General features: G+C 36.6%; 1 protein-coding gene across 2 annotated transcripts in view; it reads left to right on the top strand.

The window, feature by feature from the left end:
- LOC148063355 (glypican-5-like) overlaps window positions 1-22085 on the top strand; it is a 137795-nt gene that overhangs the window by 56969 nt on the left and 58741 nt on the right. The window contains exons 4-6 of one of the 2 annotated variants that reach the window (XM_087811865.1): window positions 237-400; window positions 3594-3650; window positions 4820-4942. In XM_087811865.1, coding sequence (XP_087667991.1) covers window positions 237-400; window positions 3594-3650; window positions 4820-4942 — 344 coding nt within the window. The remainder of the gene's footprint in view (window positions 1-236; window positions 401-3593; window positions 3651-4819; window positions 4943-22085) is intronic. The other variant, XM_087811866.1, reaches the window with a different exon arrangement.

Raw genomic sequence — 22085 nt, forward strand, 5'->3', positions numbered from 1 at the left:
GCGCGATTTCTCGCACCTCCCGCCGCCTTAGTATTCCTGCTCAATTGTGGTTTTTCATCGCACCAGTCGGATGGAGGAATTTGACCTTGAGTGATGTGTGCGTCCATATGCTTTCAAGTAAACAGGTGTCAACTGGTTTATGGAAGTCACTCACCTCTGCACCGACACCCTTCATGTTTGTCTTGCCTAACAGGAGTGTGTTTATATATCTTTGCGTGTGTGTGTGTAACCCGCAGGTAGACAAGGTGTGTGGCCTGTCTACTGGAGAACCTACTGGCATGCAGCCTCCTGGCCCCGAGGTCACGACCTCTGCCGTGACCTCATCAACTCCGTTTCCATCTGCCGCCCCTTCCCAACCTTTGCCAGAGCAGTGGCTCAGCCAGCTGGCCCATTTACGGAGGTAAGAGGGGAGACTGCGATCATCTGCGATCTATGACTAATAAGAAATAACATTGTGTGACGCTAAATATTGTCGGAGATAAAATAAATATTCAATTTAGGTTTATTAATAAAAGTACAGATTCTATATGATACAGGTGTCAAACTGGTCCAGAAAAGGGCCGAGACGTTGCAGGTTTTAGATCCAACCAGTCAAGCACATACAGTTGAACCAATCCGGCGTCTGAAGACGGTAATCAATTAATTGTCAGTCAAGTGTTGCTTGGTTCCTGGTTGGAACAAAAACCTGCACCGTCTCGGCCCTTTTCTGGACCTGCTCTATGATATTAATTGAAAGGATTTGAACGTGGATTTTTTTAAAGAGAATTGTTTAATTTATTGATGTATATTCTCTGACCACGCCTACTCAGTTGCAATGAGTCAGAGTTAAAGTTCCACTATTTTTTATTTTTGTGTCGGAAACCAAAGTGAGTTAGTATGAACCTTAAATGCGTTTAATCCAGTGACTTTTCCAAGAAACAAAACAGGATCTGAATATACTGTGAATATACTATCTCTACTAAATTCCTTTTTTTTTATTAAATAAAAAAATAGTTCAAAGCTAAGATTACTTGAATGAAGTCACTGAAGATTTTCAAGTAACTTTTAATCATCAATTTAATCAAAGCTTTTTCATCCCAGAATCAGAAAACTATTGCTACTATTATTGTGTTGTTCACAACACATGAATTTGTTGCGGTGACACTGCATAAATAAATATAAATATAATGAATTTAAGAAAGAGATTAATATACTAAAATATAATACATTAAAAATAAAGTAAGATACATTCCTAGTGATGGTCTGATGAAGCTTCATGAAACAGTGTCATGTTGTTTAGAGGTCAGTAGGTGGCGCTATCAGTTTAAAAATGATGTGATGTTTCATTAGAACATTTGTTCAAAACAAAGTAAAATAGTGCAGAGACCGCCATCTAGTGGACTCTGAAAATAATAACAGTGCTTCACGAAGCTTCGTCAGACCATCACTATACATTCCCATAAAATGGCATAAAAATAATTAATATTTAAATAATATACCATTGGTAGTCAATTATATATTGATAAAGTAAATATTGAGTCTCTCTAATATCTTTATTGAGAGGTTTTTTGTTTTTTATTAAAATACATTTGAAAAATGAAATTGAAACCACATCACGTCATTTAAAAAAAAGACTGAATCAAAACATTTATAGTCGGATAGAAATGAAAGAATCTTTTTGTATTTACTACTGAAACTGTGTTTATACAGAGAAAATGATGTTTACAGCCTGAGTTGATTTAACAAAGACTTGAACTTTAAAATGTACTAACATGAACTCTGATGTTTTGATTCCATCACCAACTACTTCTGAATATTGGATTTTAAATCAACTGCATTTCATATTAATATGAACAATTTTAAATTCTATACATTTCCTCAGATTTTAAATTATTTCAATACTTTAATTGTCCCCCAACCTAATGTGGCATAAACGATTATTTTGAATTATTTAATTAAATCTTGTTTTACTTTAGTCTAAATCTAATCATTCTATTTAGTTGTTTTTTTTAATTAAACTCTAATTCCAACCTTCCGTCGACACTTCCGAGGCATAGAGCCACAAACACTTTTAAAAAAGTGTCCCACAACATCCTGGAAGAGTGAGCTGGACCATTAAACACCCTTTTAAGTGTCTCCCCGCTCACATTCAGACGCTCAATTTCCCGGCAGATGATCTTGATTTCTAAACAAAAGTCAGATGTCTGGACCAAATGTTCAAATAAATCCTACCGTCTTCGTCTGAGGTCGGCCCGACTTGTTTTATGGGAGTCAGAAAGTATTTCGGTTTACTGGACGACACACCTCCACGCACACATGTTGAAGATGAAGGCACCACAGAAGGGCGCTATGCCCTCCACCTGGTCTTTCAGGCAGTCGGCCCTCGCCCACAAACGCTGGCAGTAGCGGAGTGGGTGAGGGGGAGAATTTGTAAACTTTAATCTTGACACACCAACAATTTCCTGTTTACCCAGACGTCTATGCCACCAAAGTTGAAGTCCAGCCCACTTCAACTTAAATAGTACCACACACATACACACACTTGAAGCCCGTCTCGCCGCGTGCCAATAACTATGAATAACTGTTATAGTGCCAGCTTCGCCTGGCAATGCCTCCACCATTCATGTCCACATGATCCATCTCTCAAACCAGAAGTTGTGAGGATGGATTGCTTCGGTCACATGGCAACAACAGCGGGAAAAGTGGAAGATCGTGTAAATAAAGCAACAACGTTGATATATTAGAGGAAAATTATGTTTTAAGAAAAGAATGTTTTAATAACAAGTTTAACTGTCCCAGGTGACAACTGCATAAGACGGAGTATTTTTATGAAGCCAGTTCAATGAACAAAGGCATATATTGAAGAATATTATTATGGGAAAAAATGTTTTACTTCAGGAAAACATCACATTTCTTAGTTTTATTTAGAGACTAAATACATACATAAAACTGCATTAGAAATTGTTTTTTTAACATGTAAAAAATGAGATGTTATAGATGTATAAATTGATAAAAAATATAATAATTATTGTAATGTATCGAACAGCTGTGCAAATTAAAAAAAATTATAAATTTAAAAAAAATAAGTGCATCTCAAAGTTTTCTCTGGTTAACTCTTAGCAGAGGAATATACATTTTAATAGCATAATCTACATTGTCATTTAAATGTAAATAAAATACATGTAATTTGTAAAAGAAAAAATCCTTTAATTTATCATTTTACATTAAAAAATAGTATGGAAATATAGTTGCTCTTTTTAAGACACTGGGAAAGTTCCCATGTGAAAATAATTGTTCCTTCTTGAACGAACAAAGAATAAAAACTCTAATGTCTGTATCAACAATGTGTGTAACGTTTGCTTCACACTGACACAATGTTGTGTTGCTGTTGTGCACAGGGATGACTGTTGTGTTCCAGGCGCCGCATGTGCATGATTGATCATTCTCTTCCAGGGTCAAACTGACTTTGTGTCTTTTTTTTTTCTTCCCTCCTCCCCACATGACGTCTTTTTTTTTTTTGTTTCTTTGTTCTTTCTCTCACCCCTCCTTTCACCTCACTGCATCCTCCCTGCTTGCAACAATGTTCCCCGGACTCCAACTCCCATCATTCCCAGCTCGCTCCCCCTGAAACCCTCCAAGAACAATAAACATAGTCTGAGAACGCTCTCTAGGTAAGCATGTCCCCGGGGGAGACATCACTGCATATGCCTCACACACACAAACACACACAGTCTCATGTAACTCATCTTTGTCAGCACATGAATCCAACCAATGTTTAAAAGTAGATGTCTTGTTAAAGAAATGTTTAAATGTGTTGCAAAAGTTGCTGTTTTTTAAGGCTAGTTTATGCTTTAATGTATCAATTTTATTAAGTTTTAAATAGTTAAACCTCATTAAATAATCATTAATTGACTGAATTTTAAGAAAGGGATACATTTCTGATGAATCATCCAGAGTTATGGACAGAGAAGAAAGGTGAAGAAGAGAGTGAAGGCAGTGAGACCAGTTGTGACAAAAGAGAGAAGAGTCAGAGTTTGAAATGCTCCTGATAGAATATTAGTTTTTCTTCCATTAATCTAATGAAATGAAAAATATAATTCAGACTCAGGGTGGTATTCATTGGCCAGGACTTTTTAATACATGAGTTAAAGTCATATTTTATGCAGCAAGAACTTTAAACACCTCCTCAATACTACTTTGATGCTCAACAAAAAGTTATCTACACTAAAAAACGGTGATGGTTCTGTTTTTGGTTGTGGTGGTTCTGTAAATTGTAACAATTCATCAGGAGAAAAAAGATGAGGTGTGGTAGAAAAAAACATTTTTTTTTAAGCATAAGCACTTATTCACTTTCTAATAATTTACTATTTCAATTACTTTAATACATTTTGTTTGACCGAGAATTTGAATTAACCTTAACATTGAAGACATCCCTGCATACAGATCACTATCAAATCAGCCCAAGAGTTCTGTGTCGGAATTAAAGTATTCAACATTGTTTTATAGTTTCAAAATAAGTTTTCTTTCTGAAGAAAAAGGCAAAAAGAATGACCTGATAACTTAGAAGTGTAATGATGATGAGATATAAAACCTTTATGAAGCAGTTTATTGGAAAATAAGTGTATCTTATGGTTAGTATTTTGTCAAATAAAAAATGACACTATATTGCTATTATACACAAAATAAAAACATTGAATACCAGGTCAGAACAAACACGTTCAAAATCACACAGCATTAAAATCCATTGTGTTTTTTTTCACATTAGATTATCACCCATGGTGGTTGTAACATCAAGTACGAGCAGGAAAAATGTGTGTTTACTTCCGTGCTTTCTTCTCAGGGACTTTTTGATACACCTGCATCGCTACAAGTCCTTCTTTTCTCTGCTGCCGGAGATGCTGTGCGAAGGAGAGAACGTGGTGGACGACGCCACGTGCTGGAGTGGAGACGGCGTGGTGGAGAAGTAAGACCATTAAGTTACGAATTACATGGTGAAAGTGGGGAAATAAGACGTGATGAAATGATTAAAGATGAGTCTTCGTTGACAAAGAGGAGGCTTTCATTTTCATTCCTAAAGAATGAAGATTTGTGTGTTTGTTCGTCCCTGATATTCATTAAACCCGTTTCTGGCAGCATTTAAATCGGATTATTTTGTCTGAACCTAACAAGATTATTGTTCGCACAATTTGTGCAGCCAAGTTCTCTTGATTGAGCAGAACATTTGATATATTATAGACAGACGTTCATTACTTCTGTTTATTTGATCTACTTCTTCTAGCTTGAAGGACTGTGTTGGCAAGACAGCTTGGATGAGCAAATACTTTTACCTGCCGGGCTTAATCAAGAGTCTTTTCCGAAATGATTGAACCCACATTGCAAGACTTTTAAAAACTCAATAACAGTAACTTGAGTTTATTAAAGAAAACATTGAAACTCAGGATTTGATTTGTTTACTTTACGGTAGTGATGTGCTGAAGAAGCTTCCTAAAGCAGTGTCATGTTGTTTAGAGGTCAATAGGTGGCGCCATCAGTTTAAAAATGATGTGATGTTTCTTTAGAACAGTTGTTCAAAACAAAGGCAAATAGTTCAGGGACCGCCATCTGGTGGACTCTGAAAATAATGACACTGCTTCATGAAGCTTCATCAGACCATCACTACTTTACAGCCATTGTTTGATACATTTTTGAAAGTAAAAATAAATAAATACAAGAATATTCTTTGTGTGTAGTTTACTAAAATTACAAACTTCTGTTTCAACTTTAAGCCTAATGTGCCTGGTGCAGGTAAACCTAATATTCTGCTGTGGATCAAAAACATATTTGTAGGAGAGTAATATACACCTTTAATACATAACATACATTAGATTTAAATATACATAAAACATTTTAAAGCATTCTTGCAACACAGTAAAAAGCAAATAAAGCACTGGATCTGGATTTTTTTTTATTTTACAGTTATAATATAAAACAAACTCAATTCTTACCATACATTTATTTTAAATTCAACTCTCTTGACTCACTCACGTGTTTCAAATGTTGAAGTTTTCCTCTCTAAGATGCAGTAAGTCTCTCATCATGATCATGTTTTGAACTTATTACTTTATAAAGTTCTCCACACGTCTCAAGAGGTTACGAGAGTGAAGTCCATTAAAACGTAATAATGGCTTTACTTGTCCTCCATCTAGCTGTAATCACACCCTTTGTTTATACAGTGAGTCCCTTGGAGGTGAAGACTTCTAGGATTAGGCACACGCGGTATCAAACCATAATGCTTGACCAATCACAGCATAGTGGGCGTGGTTATGATAAACCAGATTTTATCTCCAGAAAAACAAAGTGTTTTCAGTGTGCAGGGTTTAAAAAAAAATTCTGATGAAAATATATTCAAAAGAAAAAAGAGTTTTGTACAAACAGATACATACTGATGAGTACAATAGAGGTCCAAGATCCATAAGACAGAGTTTGTCTTGAGAAATCCCTAGTGGACAAACCATGAACATCTCTTTGACACATTAACTGGATACTGTGGCTAGCATGTTCCTGGCTAACCAAGCTTCCACAATTTACTCCAAGAATGTGTAGAAAACTGCTATAGTTCGTTCATCAACCAGTAGATTTATTTTGGCTTTGATGATTAGCTCGGCCCTTCTTTTACCACGACACACTGATGCACAGTTTTAGTTAAAGAATGACACCATCTCGCACTAGTTTTACCTTAAGATACACCATGTAGGGGACTCGGCTCCGATCTAGGCCAACTCACGCTGGACTAGAACCAGTGACCTTCCAGCTACGAGGCAGGACAAAGCCCTGTGGTATGTCTTTGTACAAGCGAGGGTTGTGGTCAGCGAGAGCCAGAAAACAAATCAAGTCGACTCAATGAAAAGTCAGTTTTATATAATAACATTTAAAAAAACAAACTCTACATAAGCCTTAGAAGATTTAATCGTTTTTGTTTCTGCCCTCGTAAAACTGTGTCCAGAAATAATAGTATGAGAAAGTGATTGAGTCATTTGGAGTTTGCCACAAATTGAAGTGAACATCAGTTAATCGACGAAGCATTTGACAGCTGACAGGCTCTTTATGGAACTCTATTTTGTGTTTCTTCTCTTGCCCAGTGTCCTCCGACCCTCTCAGTAGCCCGAAGAATCGAACAATGAGTCATACATATTAAACAGACCATTTGTTATCGCCTTTGACAGTCTTTAAGTGTTCTATTTCAATGGTCGACGCTCAATAACACACTTTTATAAGAGGGTTTTGTATCTATTTATCACAATAATATAATATTTTTGAACAGTTAGGAGAGGAGCGTTCCGTTCTATTTTATTGAAACTATCTGAAAAATGTAAAAAGATTCAAGTAGTCAAACACTTACCTGCACGAACGCTCTGTATGTGAACCCAGGGAACAGCTGGAGAAAGCATGTGGGTTCCTCTGGGCACTCCAATTTTCTCGTGCGGACAAAAACAGACGGTTTGGTAAATTGGTCGCTCCAAACTGCCCACAGGTGTGAATCAAAAATGTGGCCATCTGTTTGTCCAAAGTGCGAGGCGAGTAGCCAGACCTTTGCTGGAACAGTGACAGCGAATGACTCCCAGCCTCTGTTCGGCTTTGAACCATGGCTTCCTGAAAGAGTTTCATTGACCTCAAAAGACCCTATGGCACTAAAATAACCAACAACAAACCAATGTCAGTTATATCGTCTTGTTTCATCTTTAGAAATGGATACAAGTTAGAATAGTATGAATGGATTTTTGATTGTATCTTGTTTTAATAATGCCTAACTGACTCATAAAATGTATATTTTTTTTACATTAACCTGTTTAAAATGAGTTAGTCAAACATAGTGTCAATGTAAATTACGAAGTCTCTTCTAATGAAATAAATACACAGTCCATTCTGATTTTTAAAAATGATTACTGGCCCAATTGTTGTTAAAAAGATGAACACAATATTAAAATAAGTCTTTATTGGAAGGTAAATATTGAAATATTTATTTTCGTTTTTTTAACATTTCAACATTTTAGTACACAAAAATATAAATAGATGTTGATTTTTCCAAGTAAATTTAGCAAGGATTTGTAAAATATTTGCTAATATCGACAAACATTTATTTACTGTGATAATGTATCAAATAAAAAATGTTTTGAAAAAGCATATCATAGTTTTTTAATTGTTTACAATTCAATAGTGTGTTCAAAATAAATAATAAAATCTTATTTTAAAACAATTAGCATGCAAATATTCACAGTGTGTGTTAATTTTTTCATGCAAGTAAACTTTACGCGACTAGGGGAAATTAAAGTGTGTGTAAATTATAATAATTTGATCATTTTTAATTTTTTAATTTAAAGGAAAATAATTACGGCATTTAGTTGCATTTTGGTGTCGCAAATAAACATTTGGCCGCTAGAGAGCAGAAGTCATTGCGTCCTCCGCAGCTGAAGGAACAATTAAATCCCGGCAATAACTGAGGACGAGAGGATACGGTTGACTCAGGCAGATTTAAAATCTGCAGTTATGCTATTGCAAATTCTGCAGTAGTACTTGGAAAATACTACAAATATGTCCTTGTTCCTACAGTATTGTAATATATTGCATTGTCGTCACTGTATCGTGATACGTATGGTATCGCCAGATTCTTGCCAATAAACACCCCTCATATTTGCATTGTCAGTGTCAACTTCATCTGACTTTAATTTATCCATATTATTCTTATACGTTCCACATTTATTCAGCAGCGTTAAATAAACGTATTTATTTAGGCCGACTCGACTTCCTGAAGCGGGTACCTGCTGCGACTCCGTCGGTTTGCCAGTTGGCGAAGTTCAAGTGGATAATGCGCGATAATGTGATAATGGCATTACGTGCAGTTCCTGTTTTCACTTTTAACTCTTTTTTTTTGTCTTCGCGTGACTGAGAGCATTTGTTTCGCGAGGGCACTCGTTTTCCAGCATCGGGGGCTAATGGTCCGCATGGTTGTGTTGTCACACACACTCGCTCTCTAATGAGAGCCAGGTATTGGCTGGTGGAGTCGGGTGTTCTCGGGTTCAATAAGAAAACAGATTATGGCAGAAGTCATAAACTGTCGGGACTGGATTGTGGTGAGAGAGAGAGAGGAGGGCATTGAAAGAACTGCTGTACAAACTTCTGTAGTGCCCCCTTTGCCTCCCTGTGCCCCTGATGAGGGAAGCATAGCTGTGTGTGACGGGGTTGGGGGGGTGGGGTGGCTTGGCAGCATAAAGACCTATTGTGGAGTCAGTGGAGTGGGGCACTGCCCTGCCATGGGGACCCCAAAAAAGCCTTGAGGGAGAACAAAGACCCTCCTATGAAGTTGCATGGGAAAGATTTGGACATTTTCTGCTAACCCGTACCGTCCGCCGTCCACGCTGCGCCTGGGAAAGTCGAGCGATGATGACTGCGATGAAAATATGAGATGTCAGCAGAGATAAGCGGGAGGAAAAAAAAAGTTTGCCAGTAATTGGAAATGCTCAGCTGCTTAAGTGTCAGTCCTTGTAACAGTCACACTTCCTGTGTAGTGGGGGGGGTGGCACACAAGGCCTGTGTCGGGTTTCAGGCCAACAAGCAAACACACTCCCGGATCAATCCGCACTGTAACCATATGCTGTTCAACAGCTGGAGGCTGATGTATTTAGAAACGATCACGCTCCGAGAGACAATAGAGGCGCATACTTGCTGCTCTCTCACCTAACGCTACATCGCTGATGGAATTCCTGGACTTTTTGAACTGGACCTGATGACAGAAAGTGGGCAGTTGGAAATAAATAGAGGACAAGAATGTACACATGTTGATGTTGAGATGTTGTGTAACATTGCATCTGTCAATTAATTATATATCCAACCCTATACAACTTTTATAGGCAATCCTACATCCGACACCATCTGTCACCTATTCTATGTATACACCACAGTCATAGAGAGTCTTATATTTCTGTTATTGTTAAAAACAGATTTTATTGCTTGGTTGATTTTGTTCCACTATTATTTTTTGTGATTCTTTTTCATCCCACACTTTTGATTTTCGCCAAGGCCTTGCATTCAAGGATCTTAATGGTCAAGTTTGTTTCTGTTAGTCTTTAGCAAGGTATACAGCTCCACAAAAACAGTTTCTTTCAACATAGTAAAATCTCTAAAACCAGAAAATGATGTCGAAGTACGACCTGGACCTTGTTATCCATGTGTTTGTGTCTTCTCATTTAGAACAGTTTAGTTTTGTGTCTACTACTACTAGAATATGACCCGCTCTAGTAGATGAACTCACATTTCCCCGATCCTTAAAGATCTTCACTGGCTGCCAGTTTCTTTCAGGATCAACTTTAAAATTCAGGTTCTTACTTTCAGATCTATTCATGGTCAGGCTCTTCCTTACATCAGTGATCTGATCCAGCCTTTCACCCCAGCTCGGGCTCTGAGGTCTGTGATTCAGAATCTACTGATGGTTCCTGAACTGAACACGCTTCTGGACCAGAGGAGAGAAATCTTTCCAGGCTGTTGCTCCTAAGCTTTGGAACGATCTTCCTCTCTCTCTGTGTTTGATGATCTACTGACTCCTTCAAGAAACATCTTTTATTGACATTTTTATGTGTGCAGGCTTTCTCTTAACTTTCTTCGGGCTGCTATGTTTGTTACGGTATTGTCTTAGACTTTTAAATTTCTATGTATTTTAACTGTATTGTTTTGTTTTTCAAGCGCCTTGTGACCCTGGTCTGTAAAAGGCGCTTTATAAATCAAACATACTTACTTACTCGCCACCACTGTGATATAGCTTATGTCAATAAAGTTTGTTTTCGAGCCTCCGGTTCACCTTGACCCAGAGATAACCCATAGAAATACAGATTTACGGATAATATATTGAACTGAATTTTTTCTTTTTTTTCCTAATTGAGGAAGGCCAGTAGTTTCCCACAACCCTGAGAACGCTCCAGTGGAATGAAGTATAAACTGTTGTATGTTGGATCTGCATTCTCCCTGTGTGTTCCTGCTGCAGACTGAAACCGTAGACGAGTCACATAAACGTACAAACTCTCAGACATTCAAATGTGTTTTTATTGTGTACGGCGTGAAAGTCTAGAAACATGTCGTTTTCCAGAGCCTCGTTGGCTTAGCTACACAATTATTTGCCAATTTGGGACTTAGCATGACTTTGACGGAGGAGTGTTTATGTGCATCAGGCACTGCGAGTTTTGATTTTATGAAGTGCCATGTAAACAGTGGCTTGTTCTGGAAACTCTTGCCAAGTTTTTTTTTTTCTTCCTTTGACTCACAAGAAGTTTCCTTTCTTTTTTTTTAGCCAGACATACAGGGCTAAGACAGTAGCTAGTTTATTTTTTTTTATATCTAAATATATACGCAAACATTTCAGTTATTTCACTTCCTTATTATTGGTTAACATGAGGACCGGCTTGATAATGTTGTGCAAGTGTTAAATAAAGTCTGCCCTCGAGATGATGGTGTTGACATGATGTCCTCCGTCACCAGAACAAAGCCAACCGGTGGGAAATGTGGGCGTCGTCATGTTGTGTTAAAGGAGGCCGACAATGAGTGAAGGAAGGCGAGATGTTGATGGAGAGGAGAGGAGGGATGTAGGTCAGCAGCAGCAGCAGAAACAGCAGCAGGGAGCGGCGGCTTTAGAAGAGCCGCTGTCTCACGCTGGCTTAATTGACGTGACGAGGTTGTTGGGAGTCCTCACGGTTGGCGTGTCTGGGTGCCCGCCAATACGTCCTCCACACCAATTTGCTGCACAACTGTGTTTGCAGGAGGCGAGTGTGTAAGGTGTTTGTGTGAATGAGTGTAACTCACAGTATTTCTTCAGTACTCTATCTCATAAATATTTATCATAACAAACCTCCCAGTTTATATCAGTTTGTTATAGAGATGTTATGAAACACTGATAAGATATACTGATATTTTTTCCCCACAATATTGTAGTTATATTCAATTGCATTTTGTTGATTTAAAAAGATGTGGTTTACAGTTAAATAAAGTGCATTTTTAGTAATCTATTTAAGTACTTCGTTTACAAGTTTAGAGCGTTTGTTCATTTTTGTTGTTGCAATTAAAGTCCCGGCCGCTAGATGGCAGCAGTCGTTATTGTCCTTCGCAGCTAAAGGAACATTTAAATCCTGTGCGACCCGAGTGTTGACTGAGGACAAGAGGATACAGTCGACTCCAGCAGCTTTTAGAGCAGATGCCTGGATATAGTTTGGTTCTAAAAAGAATGAAGCTTTTAACTCTTTTTTGTCTTTGCGTGACTGAGAGCATTTGTTCGCGAGGGCACTTGTTTCCAGCATCGGGGCTAATGGTCCGCATGGTTGTGTTGTCACACACTCGCTCTGAGGACGAGAGGATACAGTCGACTCTAGCAGCTTTTAGAGCAGATGCTTGGATATAGTTTGGTTCTAAAAAGAATGAAAAAAGTTACGTATTCGTCAACAGCCATGTGGTCTGTAAATTCTGCAACACCAGAGTCAAGTACTCGGCGAATACTACACATATATCTTAGTTTCTTCAGTGTGACAAAATATTTGCTTGAGTTGTTCCTTTATCTTGAGACGTATTGTATTACCAGATTCCTGCCAATACACACCAGTCAGCTACGTGCTACATCTGTAGATGTAATAATGCTTATTAATTTAATTACCCTGAAATTGAAAGAGACATAAAGACCTAGTAATTAAATGTAATTGTTTTCATTTTATGTGCTTTGATAAGAAGGATTTTGTGTGTTGTAACATAATATTGCGTGTTAAAAAAAAAAAAAATAATATAATAAAATTAACAAAATTGTATTATTTATTTGAATGAAGAATTACTGGTTCAAAAAATGGTAGAAAATATTAACTAATTTGTTTCATTAACATTTTTCAGAACTTAATTAAAATGAATATACTCCAGAAATAGATTTCATTCATTCACAAAACTTTAAATATAATTATTTTACAAATTATTCTCATGAATCACGTTTACAGGATTTCAATTTATTCCTCTTTCTTTCAGCTTTATTTTTCATATTTATACATTTGGTCTTTTATTGCCACTGGTGGGGAACAAATACTTCACAAGATTTCCATAATATTTTTAATTTGTTAAGATTTGACTTGTAAGCCGACCTACAGTAAGACAGGCAGATTCATGAACACTTTTTTGTTGTCGCTTCATGCAACACGTGTAATAATAATGAAAAAGAAATTGACCTTCACTCAATTTCCAACTGCACAGTGTGCATTTGTGGCTGTTGAGAGACAAAAAGCCTTTTTAATGTGTGGCGGTGAGAGGAAGGGGCTATGCAAGTTGAGAAGAGTGATGATGTCACTTCCTGTTCACACCAGCAGCCAACTATTCTGCCTTAATTTCAACAAAAACTTTGTATGTTTAGTTTCCATTTTCCAACTGGCTTATATTATGAATGATACATTTTATATTCTGATTATTTACTCAGAAATGCTGATTGATTCAACATTGCTGGATATGTCGATAGATGTTGTTATGATGGTTTATAATAATCTGTAAAGTTGTTTAAAAGGTTTATTGTTGTATAAATTATAAATTGTTATAGTAGAATATAATTGGGATTAGTACAAGAGTTTTGATGAGTTTCATTTCTGAAAAACTAAACATTAATTATATGTTTGAGTAGTTTTTTGAGTCAAATTAATAGTGAAAACATGTTGATTTCAATCTGTTCTCTCGTTAATAATGCATTAGCTTCACCTTTTATGATACTTGAGTAACTTGTTATAAGATTAACTACATTAATATAAACCAACATAACTTCATCTGTAATTGCACATTATTGTCTTATGAACGTTTGCATGACATTTTACGTAAGACCTTCTCTAAAGTACCTTTCTAAAGGGTATTTTCATTTTACTTAATTGAACAATTATAAATAGTAGATGCAATCGGTTGCTGAGGTCCCACTTTCTATATTTAGTGGAATTTCACAGCATTTCTCATCCAAGCTCCTATAGCTGACCTTTAACCCCTGACCAACTGTTAGAATCCAGTGAGGAAGCTTCTGAATCTGAACAGCCTTGAGACCATTTGACAAAATAACTATAGTATAAACTGTAACTCACAGACTGGAAGACACAACTGTGGATAAAGCTTTAGAATCTGATTTTACCGGTGAACTGCCTCCAGGAGGCGCTCAAGTGGATGTTAAAGAGAGATACTAGTGGAAGATTTAAAGCAGAGAGGAAGAAGATTGTTTCAGGAACAATAGTCGCAGTCATGCATCAAACACTGGATGCTAGCCGTTTCTAAACGAGAAGAAGAAGACAATAGTTTGTTTTAATTTTATTTTGATCAGTCATTTTTTGCTAAAAAAGACCGAGGGGTTTAGTATTATTATTATTATTGTTATTATTAGATTTAAATGTGATCGATTTCGAAGAAGGAAATGGAGAACTGTAGTATCCTCATGGATGAGAGGTGAGAGATCTTCCCAAAAATCAGTTAATCAGTGGAGACGGCAGCGTAAAGAACTAGTTTAATGAGAAAACTTTTAGAAGAATCAAAGGCAATCAATGGCTTGAACTCGACATGGACTTTCCTGGAAGACTTGTTGATTTTTTTTTTTTATCTAGTTGTTTTACTGCTGTGTTACAGGTTAATTTTCATTAAATAAAAACATTTTTATTTTTTGAATTTTGAATTTTTAAACCTTTTTTTATGTCTGAAAGAAATGAAAACACAAGGGATACCACAAACACATTTGTTTTCGGTAGTTGCTAGCCATTCTGTGTAATATCTCAGTCAACGAGGTGGACACCATAAAGACGGTTGTGGCCCATTTGTGTACTTTTCTTTTCTTTTTAAATTGATGAATTGCCACTGTTTAGTCTGGAAATTACAATAATAATTCAAAAATACTGTTTACCTTAAGTGGTCTTAAAGTATCTATATGGTCAGATTAGATATATAGCTATTATTTAACAATAAAAATATTTTTTCTGTTGTAATTTCGTATAGTGAATAGTGGAGGAAGTGCACATTAAACTAAAATGTCAATTCACATTTTTTATTGAGCGAAAAACACAAGCGTATAAAATTATCACAAATGTTATAAAGGGGGAGAAATACACAAAGTAAAATTGTAGAACATGCAATTTTAATAACAAGTGAGTGAATCAAAGTGTGGAACGTGTTATTCCACCCTGACTTCATTTTCCTCGGGACAGAGTCTCTCTTGTGTTCCGTCATAACTGGTGATATTGTGCGTTTTTGACTTCAAAACTTTTTCCCGGGTTATAAGGCTCATGGTATCGGTTACTCTTTAGCACCTTTTCAAAGGCAGCGAAAATCCACCTTCTAACCGCCGCTTTGATCCAAACACACCGTTTAGAAGCGTGCAGACACGGGATTACAGCCTTATAGACATCACACTATTTATGTGTGCCACGGTATATACACTCTGTACACAACAGTCGCACACTCTCGCGCAGCGTGATCCCATCTGACTTGGGGAGAGCTGAGCCCCCTCTCCACGGCGACTATTTTTAGGGGTCCCTGTTATCCTTTTCCCTCGGGGAGACTTAACAAATGTCATCCATAGGAGCGCCCCACAGGTAGAGTACGGGGGCGTCGCGCTCGTCGTGATCGGCGTGTGAAAGTGCGACGGCGAGAGTTCCTGTCGAGCGCCGGTGCGAAACGTACGCGGCGCTGGATGTGGTATTTAGCGTGCTCACAAGTCGGATGAGTGACGGGCATGGGAGGAGGACGGCTAACCGAATCATCTCTGTGCAAACAACAAAAAGTACAGTACGGTACTGTGAGTGTGTGATCGACGCTGTGTGTGTGTGTGTGTGTGCGCGTGTGTGTGTGTGTCTGTGTGGTAACCTGAAACCACAAGGAAAAACGTTCCTAGAATTCCGGGTGGGTTTGGTGTCGTGGCTCCGCTCGCTGGAGCCCCTGAGTGGTGCTGGGAATGCAAGCCTCTGCACGGAAGAGCTAGCCAACCTTAAGGGAACCCCCCCCCCCCCCTCCCAAAACCCCCAAACCACCACACATCGCCCCCCCAAGTCCCCAACCATCATCGCACTCACACCAAGACACACATTCCTCACTAATTCCCCAGCGTTTGCATCTATGGGTGAAATCATCGGACGACAGATCGGAGGAAAATTTTCAAACCACTAACTTCTCCCTGTGATTTGAACCTCGACCTCAGCGGTCGCGTCTAATTCAACGCAGGTCGGACCAAAACAACATGAACTTGGTTCTGACATTGACGATTAAATGCTCAGCCATGTTGACAAAAATACACATGCAGGGGTTTCCTCCGGGGACTCTGGTTTCCTCCGGTTGTCCAGTAGCATACAAAGGTTAATTGTTGGCAGTGTATATGAAAGGTTGGGCCTTCGCAAACTATACTCTTCTTTTGCCCTGTGTAGCTTGGACAGTATAAAAGTTATGAGTCAACAAATATCTTTTTCTGTGTCAATCATCCCTTGAACTTTGTTCTTTTGTTTGCACTTTGTTCTTATTCTTGTTTTTTATGGAACTTTGTACCGAACTGGAAACCCAATTTTAATAAAGTCAGTCTATCCATCTTTATAAACCAATCAGATTAGCTTCAATAATTAGCAACTAGGGAAACATTTAACATAAACCAAATCAATAGAAAAGACCAGAGGCTCATTCACATCCATACAGTGATTTATTAAATCTATTAATTTTATTTATTTAGTGTTATTGCCAAAAATGTATTTTTGAGAATCAAAACCCTTTTTTAGCATTTAAAATAGCATCGAAGAAATTGTAATTTTGTCATACTCTTTCTTTTACTTTAAGTTGTTTTGAAATATATTCATTATATTAAATCAAATTTTCCTTTTTTTTTAATATTTTGCCTGTAGTTGTATTTTTACCTATAGTTAACGCAAAGCCAAAACATTAAAGAAAGAAACTTTAAACAAAAATTAAATATTTGTGTTTAAATAACATTTTTTTTCTAATGGTATAATATAAATAGTGATTTTTTTTTTCACAATTTAATTATTGCTTCTGTTTCTTGCTTCCTTATGTCTAATGAATACTTCAAGAGACTCCTGGATCCAGATGGTAATTCAAAACACAACCTTATCACAGACAAGTCTTCTTATTGCTGTCTTTTTAAAATTCACTAACAGACTTAGAATCGATGCTTATTTGATTTATATTTAAACTCTACGTACTTTCGAACATCACAGTGAGTTTTCTTGAACTGAACTTCATGTTCTACTTTACTGGAAGTCAAATGATCGTTCCGACGACTGACTTTTACAAGATTATTTGGGAAAAGGAATCTGGGAGATCAAAAGTCAGCCTTTTAAAAAAAAAAAATGTCAAAAGAGGATCCAGATTACATGTTGGCCAGTGAGCACAGTTCAGTCCTTTAAAGTTAAACTGCCCGTTTAATATTTACTTTTCCAAAAGTCATAAACTACTTTATTACAAACTGAAATCACAGGATGAAAAGTTCAACAAACCATGATCATTTTACAATGGAATTTTTTATTTATTGATTGATTTTTATTTTTTGTGAAAATGTAGAACTGACTTTGAAGGAAGTCAATATTTTGGTTGCTACACAACAGCCTGTTCTTTTACTACACTTTGTACTCCCATTAAGAAGTAAATAAACCATTATACTAATGTACGATAAGTTGGAAACGAATCATAAGTAAATCTCTTTATTTCCAAACAAAAATGTCTCTCTGAGAAGTTGAAGGACACAAGAAGTTGTTATAATATTTTATAATACTCTGTAAAGTAATAAAAAAATGTTCAAGTTGTTGTGAAGTATAATATAATTGGTATTGCTATTAGTTTTGAGTGAAGTAAAAAATGGTATGTAATGGCAAATGACAGGATTATATTTTGAAAATATAAATTTGTGAATTGGCAGAATTAAGTTCATTTCTGAACTGTCACTTTAATTATAAAAGAAAATAAACATACAATAAGTTATATTTTATTATTTAACATCAAAGAGAGAGAATTTTCATAATGAATATTTGTACTATACAAAAACCTCAATATATTTAAATGTGAAAGTGTAGGGTCAGACTTTTGGATTAAAATGCACTGTTTTAAAGATCATCTACCCACTCATACATTCCTCGTGCTATTAGACTGGTATCTTTGACATCTGCAAGAGCGCCTCCTGGGGGTAGAACCAGAGTGAAAGGATGATGTATTGTATGTTAACCTTTGTATCCTTTTTTTCTCCTTTGATCTATGCTCTTTATATTTTCACTTTCTTATCGCTTTGCACTTTTTCTTTTTATTTGCACTTTGTTCTTGCTTTTATGAAACTTCTGTACCTTCTATTGTCTACTTGAAACTAGTGATAAGCTTCATGAAACAGTGTCATGTTGTTTAGAGGTCAGTAGGTGGCGCCATCAGTTTAAAAATGTGTTGTGATGTTTTATTAGAACAGTTGTTCAAATCAAAGTAAAATAGTGCAGAGACTGCCATCTTAGTCCAAGTCTTGTCGGGAAGAAAAAAGCCCCTTTTTGAAGCCACTGAAAACAGTCTTGATCAACTGGACAAACCCAGAGACTGATTGATTGGTCGGAACAGTTTCAAATATATCAAGTCAAAAACATACTATTTATCCTTTCACAAATCAAAACATCCTAGCAAAGCCTGTCTAAACAGAAATCCCAAGTGGTTGCACGATAGAATTCTTGAGAGTTTAGAATGGCGTGGAGACACTGGACGATTGAGGTAAATCTTTGGGATTCCAATTGTTCAATCTGTGGCCAGTTTGTCGAAATAAGTGCGATCGGGACAAAAACATGATAGTTATGGCTGGACTCGGACCAACAAAGCCATTTGGACTCGCGGCGGCGACCAGCCTGCCGGACCTTGTTTGGGTAATTGCTGCTTCACTTTTGCTCCGATTGTCTGGAACAACAAGGCTCTGTTTTGAATCTGGGAAATCAAAACTTGAAGCTGATGTTGTGGTAACACAAAGAAAATGTTTACAAAGAAAATACTTTAGTTTCATTATAATCTGAGGTTTATTCGCAACACAGGAATTGGGAAAATATCGTATTTAAAAAAGAATAATACAGCATTTTTCTATCCTATAATTTGACTTGTCTTGTCTTATTTATGAGGAATATTGCGTTGAGATGTTGTTTTTCTATTGATTTCATCATTTACAGACAATAACGGTATGTTTTATCTGTAAAACTGCTCACAGTGGGAAAAGTTTCTTTTGGTTTCAATCATTTAATTCAATATTTTTGGTGATAAAAGGTGCTGTAGCATTTTTTAAATATCCAGAGCAATGTTGAAAGTAGTATTCTGGAATGCTTTTGGAAAACACACACAACAGCCGTGAGAAAGAACTGAAGGATTCTTCAAAATATTTGTTGCTCCAGATGGTATTTTAACCCCAAATTTCCCAGATAGTTGTATCCGTTGTTTTGCTAACAAATAGATTCCCATGATCTTTTAACCTCCTTGGCGGATGTAATTAAACAAACGGTTCAAGTGGCTCACTTGTTAGTAATGTTCCGAGGCAATTAAAATTGAATTAGATTAATTTTATTTTCATTCTTGTCTCATGTTTTTTTGGAAGCAAGTGATCTCAAGAAAACATGCCGTCGCCACAATGGAAACCTGCCTCGGAAACATGTGACCTTAGTGTGCGGGACTCGCTTAAAAGCCCAGTTGACCTTTGACTTTATTAGACGCTCCCCTCGTCTTCAACATCACATCGTCATGACAACCATTTTAAGGTATATTTCCTATGTTCCTAGAAGTTAGTTTGGAGGAAGATACGTTTGACCTTTGACCCTCAGCTTATTTAATTTTATCATCATCTCATCAGATGATAAGGTAACAGGGGGGTGGTTTGGCTCGGGGGGTCTTGGCTGTCACACTAAACCCCGCAGTGACATTGCTTCTGCCGCCTTGTGTGTCCGTCTGCGTTCTCTCTCTCCGAGCCTCTGCCAGAACATTCACCTTCACGATATGTATGCAGCGACACGCCGGGGGCTTTCTCCATGCCGAGCCCCCCACGGCTGGCTTTAGTTTACACTTAGCTGTCACCCTTAAGCACTAGATCATGCCACTGCGTGCTGGATCAGACAGACAGACAAACAGGTGGTCGTACCACACCAGAGGATCACGGCTCACTTCGGCCGTCTGCTCGCCGCTGCATACTTCAGCGTCCTGACTCTGCCCCTGCCTGCCCTTGTCTGCTTTCCATACACCAACTCTCTTCCTGAAAGCCCCCCCTGACCTCTAACCTCAGCTATCCCTGCCCTGGTCGGCATGTCGGCGTGCTGCGGTTCAGATTCTTATCTCCAGGATTCTTCTGAATCGATTGGTGCTTCACCAGTTTTTAAAAAATGTGATGTGTATATGATTTATATGATATGATATGTAAAATCTAGTCTGGCCTCAGAAGTTTTTTATCCCCCTGATATATACAATATTACTTCATTTCAAACTTGCTTTCTTTGACAGTGTATTCATGTCATGAGCTACACTCGGGGCTTTCTACATTTTCTGTTTTGAAGACTATGAAGAAAGGAATTGTACTTTCTCTATGTGTTTTTAAACAGTTTTTAACCTTTATTTTGATACATTTGACTTAAGAATGGTGTTTTTTTTAAAAAACACTATCACCCATATTTCATTTATTTTTTATAATTTTCATAATTTTCTTGCTAGCTCAAGGAAAAAATGATTGCTGATCACAAGAAAATTCAAAAATTTACTGGAAGAAAGTTCTAGTTAAAAGTTTCTTCAGTTCTGGAAATCACTTTCTAACCACTTGGGTCACTCCATTTAGCATGAAAATGTTCAAAACATGTCCCGTGAAATATGGTATTGGCCAAACAATTGCATGATGAACTCTGATTTGTTCCCCCTTTTCTTCTTTGAACTGCTTTTCTCAAACTCACGTTTTGTTTAAGTCTCATTGTTACCCAGAAATATTGTTAGTTGTGTTTTTAAACTGTTTTTACTCTTTTATTTTGATTTTTTTTTTACTAAAGCATGGTGTTTTAAAAGAAAAAAACAAACATTTTTTAAAGTTTTTAATATGAGAAGAGAAGTCATCATTAAAACTATGTGAACTTTCTAATATTTTTCATAAACGTTTCACAAATAATTGTTTACTTATTTATGTCTGACTCCATATTATTCCTATACACATATTTTTCTTTAATGTGTATAATTATTGGTGTAGTTGATAAAAGTATTTAAAGAACATTTGTTTAGTTACAGTACAAAAACGTAAATCTTATATCAGAAAACATTTTTTTAAAACCTCTAAAATACATTTAAAAATACATGTTATTTGTTTTAAACATTTGGTCTCTTTGAGACTAAAACATATTTGAAAAAAAATGATAATCAAGGCATTTATACAAAACTATATATGTTTTGTCAAATTTCTACAATTTCCTTATACAAAACATGCATAAATATTAAATCAATACAAAGATACTTTAGTCTCAATGTTGTTTGACTGCTACAATAATAAGTGTTTACTCCCTCGGCTGTCTTGTACAGACATACAAATGTTTATTCAGAATAAATAATAGTCATAATTATGTTCATAACTAGTGATAACAGAAAAATGGAGTCAACATCACATTTATCATCACTTTGTGTTGGGCAATAATAATATAAAAATATACATGTATAAATAAAACAAACATATAAATGTTTTCAATAACTAAGGTTATGTTTTATAAAGCATGTTATCGCTGTCTTCATTTTACACTTTATTTATTCAATAAATTAAACCCACTATTGTTTATATACGTTTATTTCTAGACTCAAGGGTTGAGCTGGTGAACACAAACAACACTGCCTCCTGCTGGCTAGTCTACGTTACTGTCCAAGTGACAGACCGTTTGAATCATGTTGTTGCTATAGTTTCGTGTGGAAAAGATGTTCGTTTGTGTTTCTAGTTATGAATAAATCCATCAAAAAGACATGTCTCTTCTCACAAACCAGGAATGAAGTCACTCCATGAGGAGACTCGGTGATAAATTGCCAGTAAGTGTCGCCAGTCTCTCTGGGATCTTGCATGTGTGGTCAAAAAGGAAAAAAAAAGTCCTGAAGCT

This window comes from Callionymus lyra, chromosome 16 (genome assembly GCF_982586985.1).
Source record: "Callionymus lyra chromosome 16, fCalLyr1.hap1.1, whole genome shotgun sequence".
NCBI classification, from domain to species: domain Eukaryota; kingdom Metazoa; phylum Chordata; class Actinopteri; order Syngnathiformes; family Callionymidae; genus Callionymus; species Callionymus lyra.